This window comes from Sminthopsis crassicaudata, chromosome X, assembly GCF_048593235.1.
Source record: "Sminthopsis crassicaudata isolate SCR6 chromosome X, ASM4859323v1, whole genome shotgun sequence".
Classification (NCBI taxonomy): Eukaryota; Metazoa; Chordata; class Mammalia; order Dasyuromorphia; family Dasyuridae; genus Sminthopsis; species Sminthopsis crassicaudata.
In genome coordinates, this window is record NC_133623.1 from 22077908 (window position 1) to 22100382 (window position 22475).

The window sequence follows — 22475 nt, forward strand, 5'->3', positions numbered from 1 at the left end:
AAACTGGAGTGGGGAAAAGATTTGAGGCAGGGAGATTAATCAATCATCTAGATGAGAATCGATGAAAGTCTAAACTAAGGTGGTAGCTGTGGAGGTAGCAAGAAGGGGTCAGATGGGAGAGATGTGAAGAGAGAAAAAGCAAGATGTGGTATTGGATACATAGGATATGAGAGAGAGATGAGATGAGGATAATGTCAAAGTTACAAACCTGGGAGATTGGGAGGATGGTGGTACCAGAAATAGAAAAGTTTGAAAGAGGGAAAGATTTGAGGGAAAGGTTGGCATTTGTTAAACATGTTGTGTCAAAGATCTCCTCAAGACATCAACTTTGAGGTTTGGATAGAATATATACAAGAATGTCATAAGCCAGGTAAACACGATCACTGTAAAATGAATTAATGAAGCTATTTCTTAGTTGGCATTCTTTACTCTGATGTAAAGATCTGTATGAAAAGGATAAATGCTTAAATACTTTTCTATTATGGAGATATGACTAAAATGTTGGAATGTTGTTCTGTAGTAGAGGCAGAGTGGTTAACTGGTTGGATACTACACTGAATTCATTTTGTAAGAAGATTTTTTTAAAGAAAATCTTTATTGGAAAATCTGATTATAGATATTATTTCTTACCAAGGAAAGAACAATATACTTGGGGCAGTTGTTTTATTTAAAACTAAATAATGTATTTTGTGATAAGGCTTTATATACTCACTTAAGAAATATAAATCTTATATATATTATTGTTGTTTTGGACTATAATTCACAGATGTGACATAATAGTTACATTCTTTTTAACCAATAATTTGCAATTTACTATAGTCACAATATTATAAAGTTAGAAATATCAAAGCTATGAAATAGCACATTTCTAAAAATACTTTCACAATCCCAAAAAAGTCATTTGCAAAACAAAACCCCCAAAACAACCCTGAAAGAAATAGCTTAATATTGATACTTTCATTAAACCCTGAGGTAGTATCTTATATTATTTTTAATAACTCTAAATGTCCAATATTATCCCCAGTTTGCAAAAGAGGGAAATATAAAACCATAATATATAATTATGACTTTTTCGGAGGGGGGCATAATCCCTTGGGAAAGTCACAAATTCATTCTATTAAACTAAAAGCGATAAAGAGGCACCAATTTCAGAGTTTCACTTTGGTTATGAGAATTTGTGCCTCATTCTAAATGTACAGTTACATTCAATTACACGTTCCAGTGGAAAACAAAGTAATTATTTCAAGTTGCATATTTATGCACAGAGACGAACGATACAGTCCAAATTAAATGTCTTTTGTTTACCATGGTTAATGAAGTGTAACAAGGCTAAATTCAATGCATATCAACTTAATTATGTCTCAGAGGTAACACTTTAGTAAAGTTTCATCAGAAAGAATATTACTTTGTACCATCAAAAATAGTTCATCAAATGTTGAACAATCTCAGCTTGTGCATGCAATTCATAGTACTGGAAGAGACACACTTTGTATTTTGATACTTTTCAAATGAAATAACTGATCAACTATAAATGGTAAGGCATAGGAAGTTAAGATTTCAGATTATACTTTTCCAAATGCCATGCCTTCATAGTAACTTAAACTGGCTTTCTTTCAATGGAAGAGCATGACCCCTAACAAAACATCAAGGTCATTTCAAATAGTCTCTTTTACCAAAATTGGATTTAGAAAGATGATTGCTTAGCAATTACTTGATGTATGGTATTCTGAGGGCTCATTTTGGCCTATTGCACATGGAGGAAAAGGGACATCATTAGAATATGTATAGAATTGGCATCCTAAGATTTATTATACATTTTATCGCACAAGTATGTATGTGTGTATGTTGGGGAGGGGAGTGGAATTGCAATAGATTGTAGAGCTAAAAAATATCCATGCCCTACATATGATAACAGGAAGTACTAATTGAGGCACATGGTCCTTGATGGAGTTCAGAGGAGTAGGTTACAATATAATCCTGTCCATTCTTTTGCCCATGAGTTCCTCAAGGTGGAAAGTTTCAAGGCAAAACTGTTGAGGGTAAAGGATAGGGCTTAAGAGTAAGGGATACAAGATAGTTCCTTTCTTCTTTCCTAACCAAGGAAAGCAGAGTTATTTTTCAAACTTGATATTTGACCTAATAGGGACAGGAAATGGCAAATCAGGCTCAAATGGATATGCTTCTGGACTTACCTGAGACACTGCCATAGCCCGGCCCTCAGGCATGGTAAAATTCAAGACATCAGGCTGTCTGGAGTCCATTCGTGGTCCAGCAGCAGAGGATAGCATAGGCGGATGGATAGGATAGTTAGAGCTGCTTAAATGTTTGCTCTTTTTCTTAGACTTTCGGCTTGAATCCTTCTTTTCTTTTCGCTTTGAAGATTCATCTCGGTACGCCAACATCCTGTCATCACCCAGGTATTGCATCATTGAACTCTCAGATTCTGGGGCTAGGAGAAAAAAAAAAGAATGTGAATATCAGATTAGGCAGAGGGATGAAAAGTCTCACTTTAGTGCTTACACTTGACTATACTTCTCTGCAAGCAAAAAGCCTCATTTCCTTCAACAGCTTCTTGTGAGTGTTGCTATATGACATTTCAAATGGAGACCACAACCCACAGTTTTCTGCTCAAGTGCTTGTCATATTGAATATATTTACTAAGATTTATGAGAAATGAAATACAAGCATTATCTCAGCTTTTTACAATCCTTTGAACCAGAATGTTTACTCTCCAGAAGAGAACTCTTATTAAATCAGAATTCATGGGCATAATGTGGCCAATGCAAAAAGCTGTTGTTATGTACAGCATAATTGTTACAGAAGACCCAGTACCTTATCTAGCCTCTAGAAATATCAGGAATTTACTGTATCTTGAAATGTAATATCTGCAGATTTTCAAAAATCCATGTTGGGAGTGGAGAAATTAATGCCTTGATTTAAGAGAGTATGGAGTCTTAAAATTCCTGTACTTTACTAATTTTTTAAGTTGGAATCACTTTATATAGCTGCTTTATACTTGGTAGTTCGTGCTTCTGGAAAAATTTGAGTATTTGAACTTTACAGTAAAAGGAAATATTTAACAATCCCTCTATTCAGAAAAAGTCAGATAATGAAATGAAAATTAGTATAACTTGGTTTAACAGCAAGTTCCTAACACAACAACTTCCTGGCTCCTGCTTGAGCCATAAAATCACACTTGGGAATGATTCCAAGATGGCTGGTGGCAACAGTCTCCAATTAAAAGCTAATAGAAATAGATTTCTTTGGGGGGGGTACATAAAAACGTGACTATTTAAATCTCCATTAAATTCACCACTTAGTACATTATTTCTAGGCCAATTAACAGCATGAATTAATATGCACTGAATACTTAACAACCAATCTCTGAAGCACCAATAAGAAAAGTACCTGGTGTGCTCTTGCCAAACACATATTGTGGTCTAACTAAGGAGAAGAGTGGCTTAGCAGATGGGGAGGGGGGAGAGAAGCCAAACTTTGGCTCCTCTGTTTCCACTGCTGTGCTTATTTCAAAGAATATGACTTACATGTGTTAGAGCAGAGGGGACAATGGAGCATAGTCAATAGTCTTGAGTTGCCACTATGGGCAAGCCACTTTGTTGCTTAGGTTCTCAGTTTCCTACTCTATAAAATGGAGGGAGGGGGATTATGTCCTGTCTAGCTCTAAATCCTAAACTAAGTATCTGGAGCTACTTTACTAGATGTGAAGTATATAGTAAGGAATATATAATGTAGAAAATATGAAAATTAGACATATTGTGTCGTTATGCTTTTTAACAAGCCCTTAGGAACAATACTCATCATTTTCTATCCCAAATCAAGTATTGCCAGAGGCTGATCCAGACTCTTTAACTGACACCATCTTTGAAGGTATATATAATATGCTTTGCTTATAAATGAAGCTACTGTTATTTTTCCTCCTCCAAGACTAGTCTGTTTTAGTTACATGACATAAGCAAGGCAAGTGATTTAATCTGGCTACTTGGCAGGCTCTCCTATGTACAGGTTGGCAGTGAAACCCTACAATAGCTGCTAACAGTCAGAGGGGTAAAAAGACCGGAAAGTAGCAAACGCATAGAGCGTGTTCTGGATGACAAATGGCCTTGATGAGATCACATCTCCATTTTAAAACTATCGCCCTATTGGGGCCACATTCCATAAATATTATCTTATGGAGTGAAATTTTACTTTCGGAGGTTGCTATCTGTCTTGGGCCAAAAAGGAAGTGGCATTACCTAACCATGTGACAAGCAAGGTTCAAAGCAATGTCTTGGGAGAACCAAGTACATTTGGAGCTTTTAGTCTCTACTGGAACACCTGTTGGAGCCACATTCACAGTTTTTCAAATGGCCCTCTTTTTAAGTTTACAGATGAAATTTTGATTTACAAATTTCCATGAACATTTTCTCAGGGAAAAATGAAAGAGAACACTGATCCTTAATGATTCAAGCTCCTTCCTTTCATGAATAAGTGGGCCTCTGGATGAAAGAAGTAAGCTTTGCCTATATCCTTAGCTTTCATTGCCACCAAAATACAATGAACATTTCACTAACTACCCTGTTAAATGTTTTCAGGCTTTCTAGGTGTTGGTCCAGAACCTTCATCTTCTATTCCTGCCTGTTCTGCTCTTATCACTGGCCATCCTTTAATTTGCATACTTTTGCTCTGAGATTATCTGTAATTTGTGCCTGTTTGCATATGTCTCCCCCATTAGACAGATCTCCTTAAGTGGAAGGACTATCTTTTGTCCTTCTTTGTATCCCCAGCACTTAGCACAGTGCCTGATGTATACTAAACACTTAAGAAATGTGAATAATTCATTTAACATGGATGGGATTATTTGTCATTTAGGGGAGGGAGTAGAGGGAGGAGGGGAAAATTTGGAAAAGTGAATACAAGGGATAATGTTATAAAAAAATTACCCATACATATGTACTGTCAAAAATTATGATTATAAAATTAATAAAAAAAGAAATGTGAATAATTTACTGAGTAATTCTGGAATGTGTCTTGGTTATTTACTTGATTTCCAAAGCTCCTTTAATCATAGGTCTTATCTTTCTAAATCTTATAGATTTATTCTATATATCTGCAGTCCTTTGGAGGGTGAGGACAGAGTGATGAGGAGTGGCCAAAGTGGAATTCATACACTGAAACAGGCCCTTTTGGAGGAGATGGGGCAGGTCTGAGAGCACAGAAAGGAGCGAGTACCCATCAGCCCCTCTACCCTGAATAGCTATATCTGCTGATTATAAAAGGCAAAGTGGTACAGTGGAAAGAACATGCTCTCTGGAGTGAGAAAAACCGGATTCAAATCCTGCCTCTGACACTATCAAACTATGGACAAGTCACTTGGCCTCCGAGTTTCCTTTTCCTCGCCCATAAAATGAGGGGTTTGAGCTAGATGGTCTATGAGATATCTTTTAGTTCTATGATCCTATAAAAACATAGAAAGGAAACTTGGTATTTTTTCAGGCCACCTGCCTAATTCCATTTATATCTATAGGCAAATGGTGAGCTGTTTACATTTAGGATGGAATCAATCACAATAATCAACCAAATATTGATATAACAATATGCCAGGCACTTGGCTAGGTGCAAGGGAGAAGAAAAGCAAAATAAAAGAATACCTGCCCTTGAGGAGTTTTCATTTTAATCCAGGAAACTATGTATATCTAGATACACACACACACACACACACACACACACACACAGACACACACACACACACACAGACACACACACACATACACACACACATATATACAAAATAAATTCAAGGTAATGGGGTGGGTTGGAGACAGAGGTTGACACTACAACTACAAAGTCAGGAAAGGCCTCATGAACAAAATAGATGAGCTTCCAAGAAAATTTAAGCTTCAAAAAAAGGAGAAGTGAGGAAAAAGAACATCCTTGGGTAAAGAGATGGGTATGGGAAATTCTATGTCACATATGAGGAACACCAAGAAGTACTGTATATCTGGAGAGCAGTTTGTGAAGAGAAGGAATAAATAATATTCTTTGAAAGGTAGGTTAGCACCAGCTGTGAAAACCTTTAAAGGTCAATCACAGGGATTTGTAACTGATCCTAGTGGTACGGAGGGAACCATGGAAGTTTACCAAGCAAAGGAGGGACATGCTCAAACCCAGATCTATGCACTAGGAATAGCAGTTTACAATCTGTGTGGCAGACATTTTGGAGAAGAGAAAGGCTGGAGGCACAGGATAATAGGATTACTGTTGACAAATGATTTCAATTGTCTTTTCCCAAAAAGGAATGACCTACAAGAAACACAAATCTAGGCATTTTTCACTGCTTTCAGTCATACCTCTTCTAATGAATTTCATTACAATATTAGCCACCAAGTCTTTTGCTCTTACAAAGGAAAAACACAAATTACATCCTTTAAGTTTCAGTCTTTATCACTTTAAACAAGTTTCAGGTCTATAGTGTGTACATAAAATGTGACACAACAAGTCTGAAAGTCTAAGAAAGGCTAAACCCAGAAAAGAAACTAAGACCTAGGAGGAATGCGTATCAAATTTAGCTTACTTGGATCTTATTGATTTTTCCGGACATCCCCATGGGCTACACGGAAGGCAAATTGTACCTCTCTGGTCAGATTTATTTTGTAGTCAGGTATTTAGTATTTTTCATAATTAAAGGAAAAGATTCAGGCAGAGTAGAGGGGAAATAGGAAAACCAAATATCTTTGATGGTGAAAATCTTTCATGAAAAAAAAATCTACCTTTATCTTATATAAATCTGAGATGAATTATCAGATGAGTGGGGTGGGATGGAGAAGAATCTAAAATTCCCATTCTATTTTTTTTGCTGACAGATCCTTGATTTTTAGCCAACCTGAAGTATGGGAAGGTACCAAGGAAGAGCTTTTCAGTCCCAGGCAGCCTGATTCTAGTTGAAGAATTGAAATGGTCCAATGGCTAAGGTGCTGTGGAGTGTCAGGCAATCTCCCACCCAGCTTGGGTCCCATCCCACATTTCTGATTGGGTACAAAGCACTGTGTAGCACCTTCCTTAGTTCCTTTTAACCTTCATTTCCTCTTGGTTAATGTTTATGAGTTGGCTACCAGCAAATCTATTTATTGAAGTATGTGTGTGTGTGGGGGGGTGGGAAGCGGTAACAAGCCCCAATGCCAGAGTCGATGCCTCTGAGGAGGGAATATGTAGGTAGGGGCAGGCTAAAGACACTGCAAAAACACTTCCTATTCTTGAAGCTGTCCATCTGTAATGTTGCTTGAATTGGACAGTTATAGATATGAGAGAGTTTTCACAGTGCGACTTTGCCATCTTAGAGGCAGAATACATTTTTACAGTTTGAAGAAAACTGGTGAACTCACCTCTGCCACTTCGCCTGTGCATTCCGTGTTCTCTGGAATCCCTCACCCAGCCATATTCTGGGGGCATGGAGACAGGCCTCGGTTCAGCTGGAAACAGTCCAACAAGAACCAATTATTTTTTCACTCCATAATAATGCAAGGTTGCTGAAGGGGAGAAGATCCATTATGTGTTCTTTGCATAAAGAATATCAGTATAGTCTCTGTATTTGCATATATCTGTTATTAATGCTGATGTTTTCCCAAATCATCATGCCTTGGCTCAAAAACAAGGTCCACAGAGTCGGTGTTAAAGCAATATATATAAAAAGTTTGTTTTATCAGTGATACATTTGGCCCATATTAAAAATGTCACAGGCTAGCTACAGAAACTGAGATAGCTCTATCTGAAAATCAGAGCAAATTCTGGAACTAGTAAATTAAATGCTAGGACACAGGAAATTGGATAACAGCAATAACCTGGGAAGGAAGGGAGGGGGAGAGGGAGAAGAGATGGAAGAAGGATTTAAAAACAAAGGCTCCCAAATGATGGCACTTTGGGTAGTTTTCATTCAAGATATCCATTTAATCAAATAGCAACAGCACAATGGGACAGGAAGCTTCTGTGTCTTTCATTCTATGTATAGACTTGTCAGTGGCTTTAGGGGCCCAACCAATAAGCCAGGAATATTGTAAACCTGACTTCGGGGGATTATCTTTTTGACCTTGTCAATGCACATTATCATCACCAAGCACATAAAACAGCCATCTAGATTGTGAGTCAACCTCCGTCAGAAACATACAGCCAAATCCCCAAAGCTTTCCAAATGCCAAGCGGAGACTAGGTACGGAGCCTATTTGTTTAAGGCTCAAGTTATTAGGAGAAAAAATTAGAAGCTGCCCAGCTACCTTATCCCGCTACACCCCACACCCCGAGAATAAGCCATGCTGACAGTACCCTAACACCTTACAAGAATTCCTTTACTCAGTCATTCGAATCTTTACTGTTAGTGATAATTATGAGAAACAAATTATATGCTCAGTGACTACACTGACAGGCTCATTTAGTTTTTCACTAATTGATTAAACATTTTACTGACTAATAGTCTTCATTTGATAAACGAAAGAAAATAGTGAATGGTAAAATATTTTTAAATGGAGAAGTTATCCATTTGTCATCACTTGCTCAGTACATATGGGGATTCCATTAGTCACTTTCTTTTATTCTATTAGTTCTTTTGTGACTGGAATAATCTGTTTAAAGAGGAATAATTAGAACAATAGTCATTTAGATTTATGATCCATTTTCTTTGCCTTGAATTTGATTTCCTTCTATGTATTTTTCCATTTACTTTGCCTCCACTTGTCTGTCTTTGTGCATTATTAACATCAAATCCTCTATAAGTAAATGACAGGTATCTCAAAAGGGGGCCCTACAATGCAGATGAGCTGGATTCAAATCTTGGGCATCATTATGTTATCCGTGTGATCCCAGGCAGGTCAGAGGATGTAGGGGACCTTGAATCTCATATGGTCCAATCCACTCATTTTTCTTTTTCTTTTTTCTTTTTTCTTTTTTTTCCCCTGAGGCTGGGGTTAAGTGACTTGTTCAGGGTCACACAGCTAGGAAGTGTTAAGTGTCTGAGATCAGATTTGAACTCGGGTCCTCCTGACTTCAGGGCTGGTGCTCTATCCACTGCTCCACCTAGCGGCCCCTGTCTACTCATTTTTCTAAGGAGGTAAATGAAGGCAGAGGAGATAAAGTGGCTGGTCCAAAGTCTTGTGGGTAGTAAAAGCAGCAGAGCTGGAATTTAGAGCTAGATGCTCTGACATTAAAACTACATCAAGCACCAGAACCTAAGACTGAGCAAGATCTCATATTTTCACAGCAGAATCCTATCTAAATGTCACTTCAAGAGTCAAAAAGATATTTTTTCTTCAATGATTGTATTACACATCAATCGTTTTAGTATACTCACTCAAGAAATCAGGTATACAATTACATCACATACTCATTACATCATCATACAATTGTATAAAAATCCATTTGGGACAATTAATAAACTTTCATTAAGTTCCTATTATATGGCGGGCACTGTGGTAAGAGCTGGGCGTGAATATCCCACAGAATAATATCATCCTCTTCCAAACACAGTCTATTCCAGAATGGAGGGAATCCTTTGCAACTTGAGCTGGACACTGTTTGGACAGATCAAGGTAAATGGTGCTTCAAATAAGTGTATGGAACTATGTACCAATGGATGGCACAAGTAGATATATAAAATGGATTGCAAAATTGGGACAAATGCATAAAGGATGGAATCATAAATGGCTTGAAAGTTTGTGGGACCTAACTAAGGTGGGGGGCTGCGAAGAGCAACACAACTGTGGACTAGGTAGAATATGGCAGTTCTACTGTGGCAGTTCCTAAGAATGGAAAGGCAAAGTGTAGTAAGATGGGAACAACTGATTCTGATACTAGTTTTTATTCAAATAATATCCTTTATCTTTCAGGACATAAAAAACATTGCACTGTAGACTTGAGAAGAAGAGGAGAGAGTTTACTACTTTGTTTCCACATTTTCCTCTTGTCTAAACACTTGCTGGGCTTTGGAGTATATTTGTGCCAATCAATGCGGAGAAATTTCATAAATGCCAGAACATGGGTTACAAAAAATAAACAAACTTAAAGAACATAACCTCCAGTTTCGTGTAATGATTTTCCAAAGTGAAAGCTGTTAATCTGCACAAAGGGCACGCTGTATGGTGCCACAGCAAAGCTTTCTCTGAGCGGCAGTGTAAGAATGTTTTGGGTGGAAATTCTGGTTGCTTTTTTATGAAAAGTTCTCCTTCTGATGGACAGCATCAGATTGTGTGTCAGCCAATGGATGGCAAGACTTTCAGACCTGAGGATCTGGGTAACATGGAAGAACACACAGCAAACAATTCTTCATTTTTACAGGAACAACATTTCCTACTTAAGATTCTTGAGAATTACAAAGGAAACTTGAAATTAATGAAACTTTTTTACCTCATCTTTCTTTTCAACTGACACAATGACATATTCATTAATTTCTAAGTTAAATATATAGGACCTTGAGGAATGGTGCTATATATAGAACAAATAAATACTCAAATAAATAGCTGCTTCTGTCTGCAAAACAATTCAAACATTCTGAAACAAGAACTGTAAATAGGCATGTCAGGATAAAAGCAACGGGCAAAGAAAATAATAGTGATGCTGAGATTTACAAAATTGGGCAAATGACGGTGCCATTTTTTTAAAAGAATAATTGTATCTTGGGTTCTTTTTAAATTCTGTTGTGGTATGATCAAGGCATAAAAAAATGAAGGTAATATCGAAATGATGGACATGACAGGACTTAGTTAATTTGGTAATTATAAATTTAGAGCGAATCAAGTAGTGATTATTCAATAATGAAGGTGAACAAACTAAATCCAGTGTAAGATATGGTAGTTGTGTTGGTAGTCTAAATAAACATTGCATCTAGGTAGATTCTGTGTATCAATGAAAAAAAATATGAGTTTAATTCTTTCTTTCTTTTTCTTAGTGGCTATTTTTCTGCTTTTAAGAAAGTATTTAGTCTGAACTCTTATTACCCCAGCTTTCTATAATTCTTACCTGTGCTGAATGTTGATGAAAGCCATTAATCTTTAATCTGTAAAATGGCTTTGAAAATTGCTCTTTTTTAATCCTAAATGACTGGAATGAGTAGCATTACTTTTGCCACCACCAAATGATGATGAAAAAGGGGTAGGTGGTATCCAAGTGAAACATTTAGTCATGATACTTGTATCATGTATACATGATACTAGTGTATCATCCACATGTTAAGTGTCATATCATAAAGTATCTGTAGATTTTACAAAATATTTCTGTTTTTATAGGTTTTTGGTCTTATATAAATATAACCCTAAAATTCCAAATGGCATGTATCATTCTTCCAAAGGGCGTTCTTGAATATTCAAGATTTGTATTGAGGGAGAATTGCAGTTTTAAAATTTTATTGATGTGTTCAGCTCTTACACAATTGTTCTCACTAAATAGCCAAACATCTTTGAAAGAAAATTCTCTCCAAAAGCTATATCATTAGTTCTTAATAGAAAGGATAGATGTGTCTTTTTATTTGGTGTTGTATCATTAACATTAACTGCTGTTGTGGTATTTGATCAGAGTTCTTATAGCCTGTCCATGCCAACTTTACTGAAATCACTGCAGTGGAAAATATCATGCTCTTGTCTGAATTTTTTTGTCTGTAGAACTTCAAACAAATATTCTCATTTTTTGGTGAATTCTTCCTGTGAATCATTCCTTTTGTCTCAATAATATTCCATGATATTAAGATACTCTACTTTGGTTAACTATTCTCCAATTATTAAGCAATATATTGTTTCTAGTTTTAGGCTATCACATATAATTCTGCTATTAATATTTTTGATTATATGAATGTTTTCTTGCTGTCGATAAACTTCTTGGACTATGTAGTGAACCAACTTAGTAAATTTTCTTATACAATTGCAACTGTCTTCCAGAATGGTGGAAGCAACTCATATTTACAGTGGGGTAAATTAGAATTACTATGGACCCTCAGTTACTTCAAAATGACTTTTCTCTCCTTTTAGCAATTTTCTGAGCAAAAAAAGATGTTAGTTGATACCTCAGAATTTTTAAATTTACATTTTTCTAATTGTTAGTGCCTACCTTTTTTGGGGTCAGATTATTTGTATTCTTTTGAAAACTGATTCTTGTCTTTTGACCATTTGTCTGGCAAGGGAATGACTCTTAATTGTCAGTTACCTGCTGATATTGAATGTCTCTTTTGTTTGACATTCAATGCAAATATATTTTCCTTTAAATTGTACCTTTCCTTGTTTTTTTCAATTCAAGAAATATTTATTAAGCATATAGTATATGTGGTATTCTGTGGGGATATATTCAGGAAACAGTATACATACCTTGCCCTCAAGGGGCTTACAATATAATGGGAAAAACCATTTGGAAAATGAATGAAAAAAACCCCAAAACAATCATACAAGTGTAAGATGGGAACACTCCTATAGTACTCCTAAGACTAGGAAGTAGTTCAGAACTTCTTCATAAGATTAATATGTCAGCAATGCAACATGGCAGAAGGAAGGAAGGAAGGAAGGAAGGAAGGAAGGAAGGAAGGAAGGAAGGAAGGAAGGAAGGAAGGAAGGAAGGAAGGAAGGAAGGAAGGAAGGAAGGAAGGAAGGGAGAGGAAAAGAAAATATAAGAAAAGAAAAGAAGTTAATACTATCTCAGAGTTTATTAATAACTAGATCAAGCAAGGTGATACCCTTACTGTCCTGTCCTACTCAGATCATATCTAGAGTGATACGTTTGTACCTTTGCTTGTGATTCTAGATGCATTGATATTATATGGGTAAAACCTTTTACATTTTGTTTAATCAAAATAATCTATTTTACTTTTGATGATGTCTTCTCTCTGTTTACAAATCTTTTTCCTATTTACCTACCATTGTAAAAGATAAAACTTTATACTTTCATCTAATTTTTTATGATGTGACTTTTTAAACTAAATACTTTATGTAAATGTAACTAATAATTTGGAATTTATTGTGTTAAAAAGTATATGATGTTTATCAAAACCTAATTTCAGTGAATGATAATAAAGTATATTTTGGACATGCTATTTGACATGCTGATGGGACTTCTAGTTTGAAATGTCTCATGTCAAAGATGTTTGTCTGGACTTTAGGAGAGAAATTAGGGTAAGGACTAAGAATAGACCTTAATAGCCATCTAGTCAAACACATAATTTTCAACGTATTCAACAAGTGATAATTCAACTGTAACTTTAAGATCGTCTATGAGGAAGACCCCGATCCCTCCCAAGTCAGCCCTTTCTAATTGTTCTGACTATTTCTAGCTGTTTTATTTTTACCCTACCACCTGCACTTGGGCAACCATTCTCATCTCTCCCTGCTCCTTTTCCCATCTCTCACAATCTTAGACTCTGCTCCAGGATCAGCTGGTTGGGGAGTTTTCAGCCTAAGCTTCTAGTTACCAGACTGCCCATGTTCCAGTCATCAATCTCCTCTCTCCTCCTTCCCACACAGAGCTGGATTCTGCTCCCTTTGTCCGCCCACCCCGCCCCATCTCAGATATATGAGTTTTTGTAATATCTTGCCCCAAACCAGGCCTCCATGCCACTCCATGCTGCCATGTGCAGATCCCTCCACACTTCTCTTCAGATCTCTTCTAGGAGTTGTTGTCCTCATTAGAATGCAAGCTCCCTGAGGGAAGGGACTATCTTGCTGGCTGGCCTGTATTTTTATCTACAGTGTTTAACACATAGTACATATTTACTGGTGCCTGGCACCACAGCAAATGTTTACTATTTAGCTAGCAATGTGACTCTAATTGTTAAAAAGATTCTGTAGATCAGTGTCAAATTTGACTCTGCCATTTCTCTACCTTTCATTTCTGGCTCTTCCCCTACTTCTCTCCTCCAGACAGAACTACTCGAATCCCTCTTCTAGGTGACAGCTAAGTCATCTTTTTTCCTGGCTTGAATTTCTCTTTATTTAGGCCTTTTATTTTTATAAAAGTTATTTTGTAGTTATATTCCTATGTATGTTTTGGTAGGTTAATTCCCACATATAGTTTTTTTTTATGTCAAATGTAATTTACTTTCCCATATCCTGGGCTTTATTAATAATGTAGAAAAAAGTCAATATTTTTGGTAGATTTCTTTTGTAGTATGCTTTAATGAAGCTATTGTCTTGATTAACTTGTTTGCAAGTTTTCTTGGGTTCATTAAGAAAAGCATAGAAACATCTGAAAATAAAATAAGTGTACCTCTATTCTGACCATGTTTCCCTGAGCTTGTATTTTTATATTATTATAACCAGCAGGCACCATGGTGTAGTGGGGTTAGATCCCTGACATTTAGTAGTTTGTGTGTGAGACCATGAGCAAGTCTTTGAGCCTGGGGCAACTGTCTCATATTTATCTACTATGCCTCAGGGGCAGGAAGGGAACGGGCATTTTTTCAAATGTCTCAGGGACAAAGCAAAGTGCTTTACAAATATGACATCATTTGACCCTCACAAAAATCCTGGTAAGTAACTACTAAATCATTCCCCATTTTACAGTTGAAGAGCCTGAGGAAGGCAGAGTTTAAGTGCTTTGCATGGGATTACACATCTGGATTTGAACTCAGATCCTAGAGCTCTTATTTACTATATCTCCTAAGCTGCTTTTATTCTATTTAGTTATAGATGGGCTCTCTCACTGAGAAACTCTTCAATGTATTGTTACAGATAGCATTTCTACAACTATTTTAAATAGAAGTGAAGGCATTGGTCAGTTTTGTTTTCCTTCTGAACTTATTTATTCAGTGTTTGTTATTACAAATAATGCTAGCTTTTGTTTTAGAAAAATACTTTGGATCCTGGTATGGCAAAAAAACACTTTCATTCCTGTAATGACATAACAAGCTTCTATGACATAAATGAAATCTCTATTTTGTCAGCATTTTTCCATGTCTGTCCATGTTTCCATGACTCTAGTCATGTGATTTTAAACAACTCATTATTAATATAATTTATCATGTTTTTCTAAGGTTGAACTATCATTTAATTCCCAGTATAAATCCAACCTGCTTAAAATGATTAATTTCTCATGGCATTTTCCTGTGCTCTGGAGTCTGCCCTCACCTGCCTTCCCCACTTTTCAGCTCTCTTTTCTGTGTTGTCCTCTTTGATTCCTTTTCCTATCTGTATCTCCATTAAGCCACCCCATCTCTCTAGCCTTCTGATTGGAGAGCTATCACCTTTTTTAGCCTGACCAAGGCCCTTATGTTGCCATTTTCAAGACATTTTCCTACCTTTACAACTCTAGTTCTAGGGAAAAAATCAAATCAATACTGCCATCCCTGAAGAGGTTATGTCAATCAAATGCTCTGTAACTATATTCATCAGCTCTGTGACTTTCCAAACTAAGATACTCCTTTCTAACCACCACTCTGATATATATGTTGTCTCTCCCCATATCGTAATACAACTATTTAAGTTTTGGAATTATCAACTTGTTGATTTTCTAGGTTTTTAAAAACATTACATATTCAATTGATGGGTCTTTTCTTTCTCCCATGCATAAATACATGAATTAATAAATAGAATAATTATTTTAGTTATGTCATAGATTTTGAGATGTTTAATTATCATTGTTATTAATATGATTATTTGTTTCTATGATTTGTTCTTTGAAATGCTCATCTTTTAACATTATTTAGTTTTTATTTGAGGCTCTTTGCTCATTATTTAGTTCATCAACTATAACATTTATTGTATTACATTCTCTTAATAATGTGCTTAATATTTCTACCTTTTTGCATTCAAATAGTTTTTAAGTCCTCAGCAGGTGGTCAAAAAATTTTAAGATGCTTTATATTGTAGAAAAATAAATATTTTCCTTAATATTCCCATTGAATAATAACAAAGGTATATTATATCTAATTGTGCTAGAATTCTCCTGAGATTCTAAGTATCTTTCTTATATATCTTTCTCATAGATTTCAATATGAAAGAATAATGTTGAAATTCTCAATAATTAGTGACTTAGTATCTAGGTTTTCTTATGATTGTCAGCTTATCTTGTAAGTACTTAAATGTTATACCATTCAATACCTACATACCATTCAATAGTTACATATTTAATATTGACATTGTTTCATTAGGGGCAACAAGGCAGGTTTGATAAAGAATCTGCTTTAGAGCCAGGAAGATCTGGGTTCAAGTCTTGCCTCTAGCTTATATTGGCTGTGTCAGTGCTGGTGTAAACTCCCTAAGATTAAGTTACAGAGAAAGGACCAGTTTGTACTGACAAAGGGAGTTTTTTTCATCTGGGAGCTATCTTTATCATTGGTCCCCATGCCTATCTCGATTGTTTTGTCATCTCTAGCACTCAAGTGAGAGAATATTTTTCAAGCACTTAGCACACAGTAGTCTCTCAACAAATGAGTATTTCCTTTCTTAAGAGTATGGAAAATTCTATAAGAAACATTTAGAATCAAAAAAGTTAAGAAAAAATTTAAATTAAAAGAAAATTGAATAAAATTTAGTCAGTGAGTTTAATCTTCCAGAAGCCAATAAACAGGCAAACAATTGAAAGAAAGATCTGTGGCACAAGGAGCCATGATCCCAAATCGTCAGCAGAATCAAATGTCAAATATGGCTCAACTTGACAAAATCACCATCATCTGATCAGATGCTCTGGCACACCAGTGTTCAGCTGTCAGAGAAAAAATTTCCAGGCTTTGATTTCTCAAATCCAGTCCACATCACGGATTCCATCTTTTTTCTGTCATCTTCTAATTTTCAAGGTATTAAATAAAACCAACTGCTTATGGGAGGAACATCTGAGCTAATGTTTGTGTCAGAAACAGGAAGGTTTTTGGTGACAATGCAACATAAAGAAACATTTGAAGTTTTTTTTTTTTTCCCTAGTTCTTTGCAAAGAACATCTTAGCTGATAGTGAGGCTGAGAAAATCTGGTAGATTTTCTGGTGAGGTAGAAAGGAGGATAAATTGAACAAATTAAAAATCATTTAGTAGGCATTGAAATGCTGCATTGCTCCTAAAATAATTTCCACTTTAATTCAAATAAACATAACTAGTAGTTCTTAAAGGCTTACTATGGACAAAAGACACATTATGAGGAGATAGGTACTCAAAGGTTTAAAAATGTGCAAGGAGGGGGAGGGATGGCACTTGTGCACATATACCCCCACCCCCACCCACCCACCCACCCATCCACACAAAGTCTCTATCTGGAGGACCAGATATTCTCCCAGGAACAAGCAATATTTACAGAGATAAGAAATGATATGAATTTAAAGGGGTGAGGAGAGCAATGGGCTTTGGCAGAGCCTTCCTTCAGGCAGTCCACAGAATTGCACCCAGAAAGAAGCTAAGGATTTACTGAATCACTGCCCTTTTTTCTGTCTTTTTCTTTAAGTAAGCCAGTTTTCTTATGAGGTTAGTTTGCACATTCTACCTGGGGAAATTATGAGATACCTCCAGCTCTTCTCCAAACCTGATCTATATATGTATCCTTTGGTCCTCTGGGGACAAGAAAGAATTGCCAAGGTTTTTAGATGTCTGAATTTGCACATGACCATATATTGCAACTCCCTGGGACAACAGTGCAAAGGACCTCAAATTGCTGGAAAATTGGTGGACTTGGCTTTTGCCTTGGAGAAGAGCAGAAAAGAGCTGCTGGAAGAGCTAGGCTCTGGTTGTGTCTGACTACTCCTGACCCTCGGGACCATAGCAGGTCAATACTGGGGATTTTGGGGCAAAGATACTGGAGTGGTGTGTTCATTTCCTTCTCCAGTGGACTTGCCCCGGGGTCTGACAGTTCTCTGTGCTTGAGGTCACATTTGAATACAGGTTTTTTCTGTTTTAGAGGGGCCAGCTTTGCTGGCAAGTGCATGGTTATTTGGGGCATTCATGAAGTTACCAAAGACACAATTGCACAGTTAGAGGAGTCTTGGTCCCGTGCATGGAGCGTCAAAGGAATTGCAAACATAGAACTTTCCTCTCACAGCATCATGAATGTGTGTGTGTGTGTGTGTGTGTGTGTGTGTGTGTGTGTGTGTGTGACTAGCTATACTATTTCAATTTTTTTCTTGCTCTTGGAAGTTCTACAAAGCTACAACAAAGAGTTGTTAGTTCTAAGCTCCTGTCCTATATTTGAAATATAAAGTAATCAATTCTGGTGTCTGGTGGATCTGGATTTGCAACAGTACTAATGAGGACCATTGTGAATGAACATACAAATTTCATAATCAAAAGGGAAGGGGATACCAGGAGGAAATCCGAGGCCAAACAAAAAAAAGGATCAAAACTTCAATGTCATCTTATTGTTGCTCTTCAGATTGATTTGGGGAAGAGTCCTGTTGGCTCTGGCTTCGTATATACTTTAGGCTATTGGGTATTTTCACTGAAGATTCCACTACTAGCCAGCTTTAAGGTGACATCTTTTAAGGTGATAGTTCATTTAAAAATATTAATTTCCTAAAAATCCCCAGGGCTCTGAAGCACTGTATTATAGGGTGGCTTCAAAGTCTTAATGTACTCAAAAGCTATTAAATCTTTAAAATGCACTAAGACTTTTGGGGATCCCTTATATGTCAGGCCATACAATTTTTTTTTACATGTTCTTGAGGAAAAATGGGGGTAGTTCAGACCTGTGATTTCATCAGTGGCAAGAAGTCTCAGAATGGATACTCTCTCCTCAAATACTGTTGCAAATTGGTATTGCATCAATAAATTCTAGTCTTAGAGGATTCCCTGGGACAATAACAGATTAAGTGACTTGCTCATGATAAAGGAGGCAAGTCAGCGATAAGCCTTGAATTTAGATCTTCCTGACACCAAGGCTAACTTTTTGCCCATGATGTCAGGCTGCTTTTTCTTCATGGAAATAAGTACAAATCAAACAGCATTTTCAATTCAGATCAGTTCAAACAATCATTTATTAAACCCTTACTATGTCTAAGGCCCTGGGCTTAGTGTTGAGGATTCAGACAAAAATGAAACTGGCCCTCTATTCAGGGATCATATATTCTTCTATAGGAGAAACATTTGAAATGCTTTAGGATGGCTAGCTATTTAAAAATAGATTCTTAACCTGATGTTCACGAACTTATTTGATAACTGTGTTTCAATACAATAGGTTTCTTTGGTAAATGCTCGCTATTTTGTTGTCGGGTATTTGTTTTATGTCTTTAAAAATATGATTCTAAGAAAGGTTTCACCAGACTACCATAGGGGATCCATGACATAAACAAGCTAAAGACCCACTGATTTAAAAGAATTTCATATTAAATCTTTTTAGACCGAATAATCATTTCTATACAGTTAATAAGTTTGTGCTACAGTGTGCTGACTTTTCTTAATTGGAGAATTACCTGTCTAGGCTATTAAACATTCAGACTAAGTCATGTTTATTGGAAATTATTTTTCACATAATCCTATTTTCAAATAATTATTAAACGACCAGTTATTCCTAAAACTAAAGCAAAATTTTAAACTCGGCATGATATAGTAAAAAGCAATGGTTTAGAAATCAAAAGACCTCCGTTCTTCCCTCCATGCCATTAACTGACTATTTAACCTTGGGCTGGACTTCTCTTTTGCTGCCATCAGTTTATCTTTAGTTGCTATAAAGTTCTTCCCCTCACTCTGGTCTATTCACTTGATTTAGCTCATAGCCCCAAGGCTATTTCACCTTAACATCATCCTCCAGTCTTTCTTCTGTTCCAGTGTTTGACAGAGTGGTCCTTTTCTTTTCCAGGAGACCAACCATTTTTCAGGTATCTTTGATCTCATGCCCTCCCATCTTCTTCAGCTGATTGCCTCCATTATCATCCACTTTTCCTTTAGCCTTAAATCTTTGCCTATCTAATGATTCCTTCCTTGCTACCTGCAAACCCATTCAAGTCTTTCCAATGCTTACAAAGCCCTCACTAGACTATACCAATCTCTCAGGCCACAAGCTTTCCCACTCCTAGGAAAAATATGTACCCTTGTTGCCTCGTCTTTATTTTTCATTTATTTCTTAATCCTTTGTAGTCTGGTCTTCAATTACATCTGATCTCTAAAAAGTTATCCATGATCTTTTGATTGAATAAATCTGATGACCTTTTTTCAATCTGTATTATTCTTATCTTCAAAATTTAACATGGATGCGTACCTTCTTCTCTTGGATACTCTCTCCTGTCTGGATTTTCATGACATTGTTGGTTCTCCTCCCACTTACATGATTCGCACTCATCCACATATGTAATACTACAAAAGCTTGTCATTTCTTGCTCCGTAACATCTCTTACGTCCCTCCCCTTATCTCTCCTAGTCACCACTTATTTCTTGGCACACAGTAACTACTTCATAAGTGGTCATTCATTCATTGTTAGAAACAATATAAAAGAATGACAGCAATAGGAATTGGACATGCTGCTCATGACATCAACAATATTAACTGTGGAAATAAAGGGGCCAAAAGACAGGGGATTATTTATTGATTTTTACAAAGTAAAAACTAAGTGGAAATTTTCACTACTCCTCCAAAAGAAAGCTGCTCAGAAAGCCACTTCTCATATTATTTAATTTAGTCCAGTATAACTGAATTTTTAAGTACTGAGTTTGCAGAGCTCTTCTCAGGGAATATGAGAATTTATATATCAATTTCTTACTTTCTCAGACACAATGTTATAATTATTACAGGTAAGTTAATATTATGGAGGAGTAATGATCCCACTTGACACAAAAATGGCTCTATATAACATTCTTATTTGGTGGAAGTCTTAGAGAGATGTAGGTACTTTTTTATTGGGGTGAGTCATACACTGTAATAAAAGAAATGGATATGTACATATTTTCATATATGCACACATAAATATTCACAAAAATATATAAATATTTACATGTTGTGTTCTCAGTGTAAATGCTAGTATCACACAGTATAAAATTTGCCAAGTATAAGGTATTAAACACTCAGGGAAATACGATTTGTTTCCAATTTGAAATGTTGACCAAGAAGTAAAAATAAATAACTGAATTTTGCCCTCTCCTTGGTAAATGAGACAATGAGTACCTCATTTTGTAGATGCTTTGGCATGTGGTATGTGCCCTGAAGTCATTCAATAAATATTTGAGAGATTTCAATTACTTTTACATTCACAGTGTCATAATATTCAATGTTCATGGGCAAAGTTTCTTTTTTATGGATCAGTGGTTAATTGGATCACAGGAGTTTATGTACAAAAATGAGAGTAAGAATTTTGGGGTATTTTATACAGAAAACTGGTGCTCAGAGAGACCATATGTACTTAGAGTAGCCGAGTTTTAGGGGAATAAGTGGCTGAGTTTTAGTGGAGTACATTCAGTTTAGTTTTCTGTTTTTACTGACTTATAATCCAGATGCATGTGAAAACAGATCAATAAAGGAGGATGAGCACTTCGGAAGAGGGTGACAATATTCCCTTCATAACCAGGAGCCAACCTTAGCAAAATAACTGAAGAAATAAGAAACTCTGACTACTTTCTATTTTAAGAGGATGAAGAGAGGGAAAAGATCAGTCATTTAACGAAATCTGCTGTGTCTTCCAAGTAATCTCCTAGGGAAGAGAAATTCATTTTAATTTTGATATGTAAGGGCTTGAACTTATCCAGGCAATGTTTACATGAAGTTCTGACCCCAGATTTATGGTGCCTAAATTTGCCATTTGGTTTCATGGGCCCAGGATCCTTGAGCACTCAGCTAAGTGGTTTTTACTTATCCCTGTTCAAGAGAAAGAAACTGAATATCTGAGGCTTAGATTTCCTGTCTCTGAATCTGCAGTAAAATGGTGTCATCTCCTCTAAAGCCATGAAAAATGGCCAAAAGACACAATCCTTGACTATTCTTTGATAACTGGAAAAATAGTTTTTCACTTCCCCAAACAACTTTTACCTTTTAGAGAAGAGGTACCACTTTGGAAGTGACAGAAGGTCATTAACTTAATTTGCCAAATATGCCACCTTTGAAGGTCTAAAAGCACTCTGGTTTACCTTGGAAATGAGTCCTGTCTCTTCTTCCAACACTGGTAGATCTTCCTCGTCGATGCTCGCTGCTAGTTGGACGGCCTTCACCTTCAACTAATGTGTAGTATTTCAAGGTTCCAGGTTCCACAAATAAGCCAGTAGGTGCATGTTCTCTCCTTACAGATTTGCCTGCGGCAGATCTTCCAGCACCAGGTTCGCTGAAGTCTTCATAAGATATTCTTGGTATGTCATCCCTAAAGCAAACATTCAAGTATTTGTTTAAACTTCTGTCAGTGAAAGGGCATCTATACAGCCATTGTAAACTTTCTGGAGAGCTAAGAAAAACAATGTCTTACATGTCCTTTAGATGTTAGAAATCTTGCTCTGGCAGAGTGATGGCTTAACTCAAATTCACACCGGAAATTGATAAAATCATGGTAGGGAAGCATATCATTGGCTTTACAAAACTCAAATCCTAACAATTTGGCCCAAATCCTGACAGTTTGCCCTCAAAATAAAACT

General features: G+C 36.4%; 1 protein-coding gene across 2 annotated transcripts in view; it reads right to left on the minus strand.

The window, feature by feature from the left end:
- Window positions 1-22475, minus strand: part of LOC141548478 (connector enhancer of kinase suppressor of ras 2-like) — a 555144-nt gene that overhangs the window by 167925 nt on the left and 364744 nt on the right. For both annotated transcript variants that reach the window (XM_074277397.1, XM_074277398.1), the window contains exons 11-13: window positions 21981-22207; window positions 7380-7466; window positions 2193-2449 (exon numbers count right to left, since the gene is read on the minus strand). In XM_074277397.1, the coding sequence (XP_074133498.1) occupies window positions 2193-2449; window positions 7380-7466; window positions 21981-22207 (571 nt within the window). The remainder of the gene's footprint in view (window positions 1-2192; window positions 2450-7379; window positions 7467-21980; window positions 22208-22475) is intronic.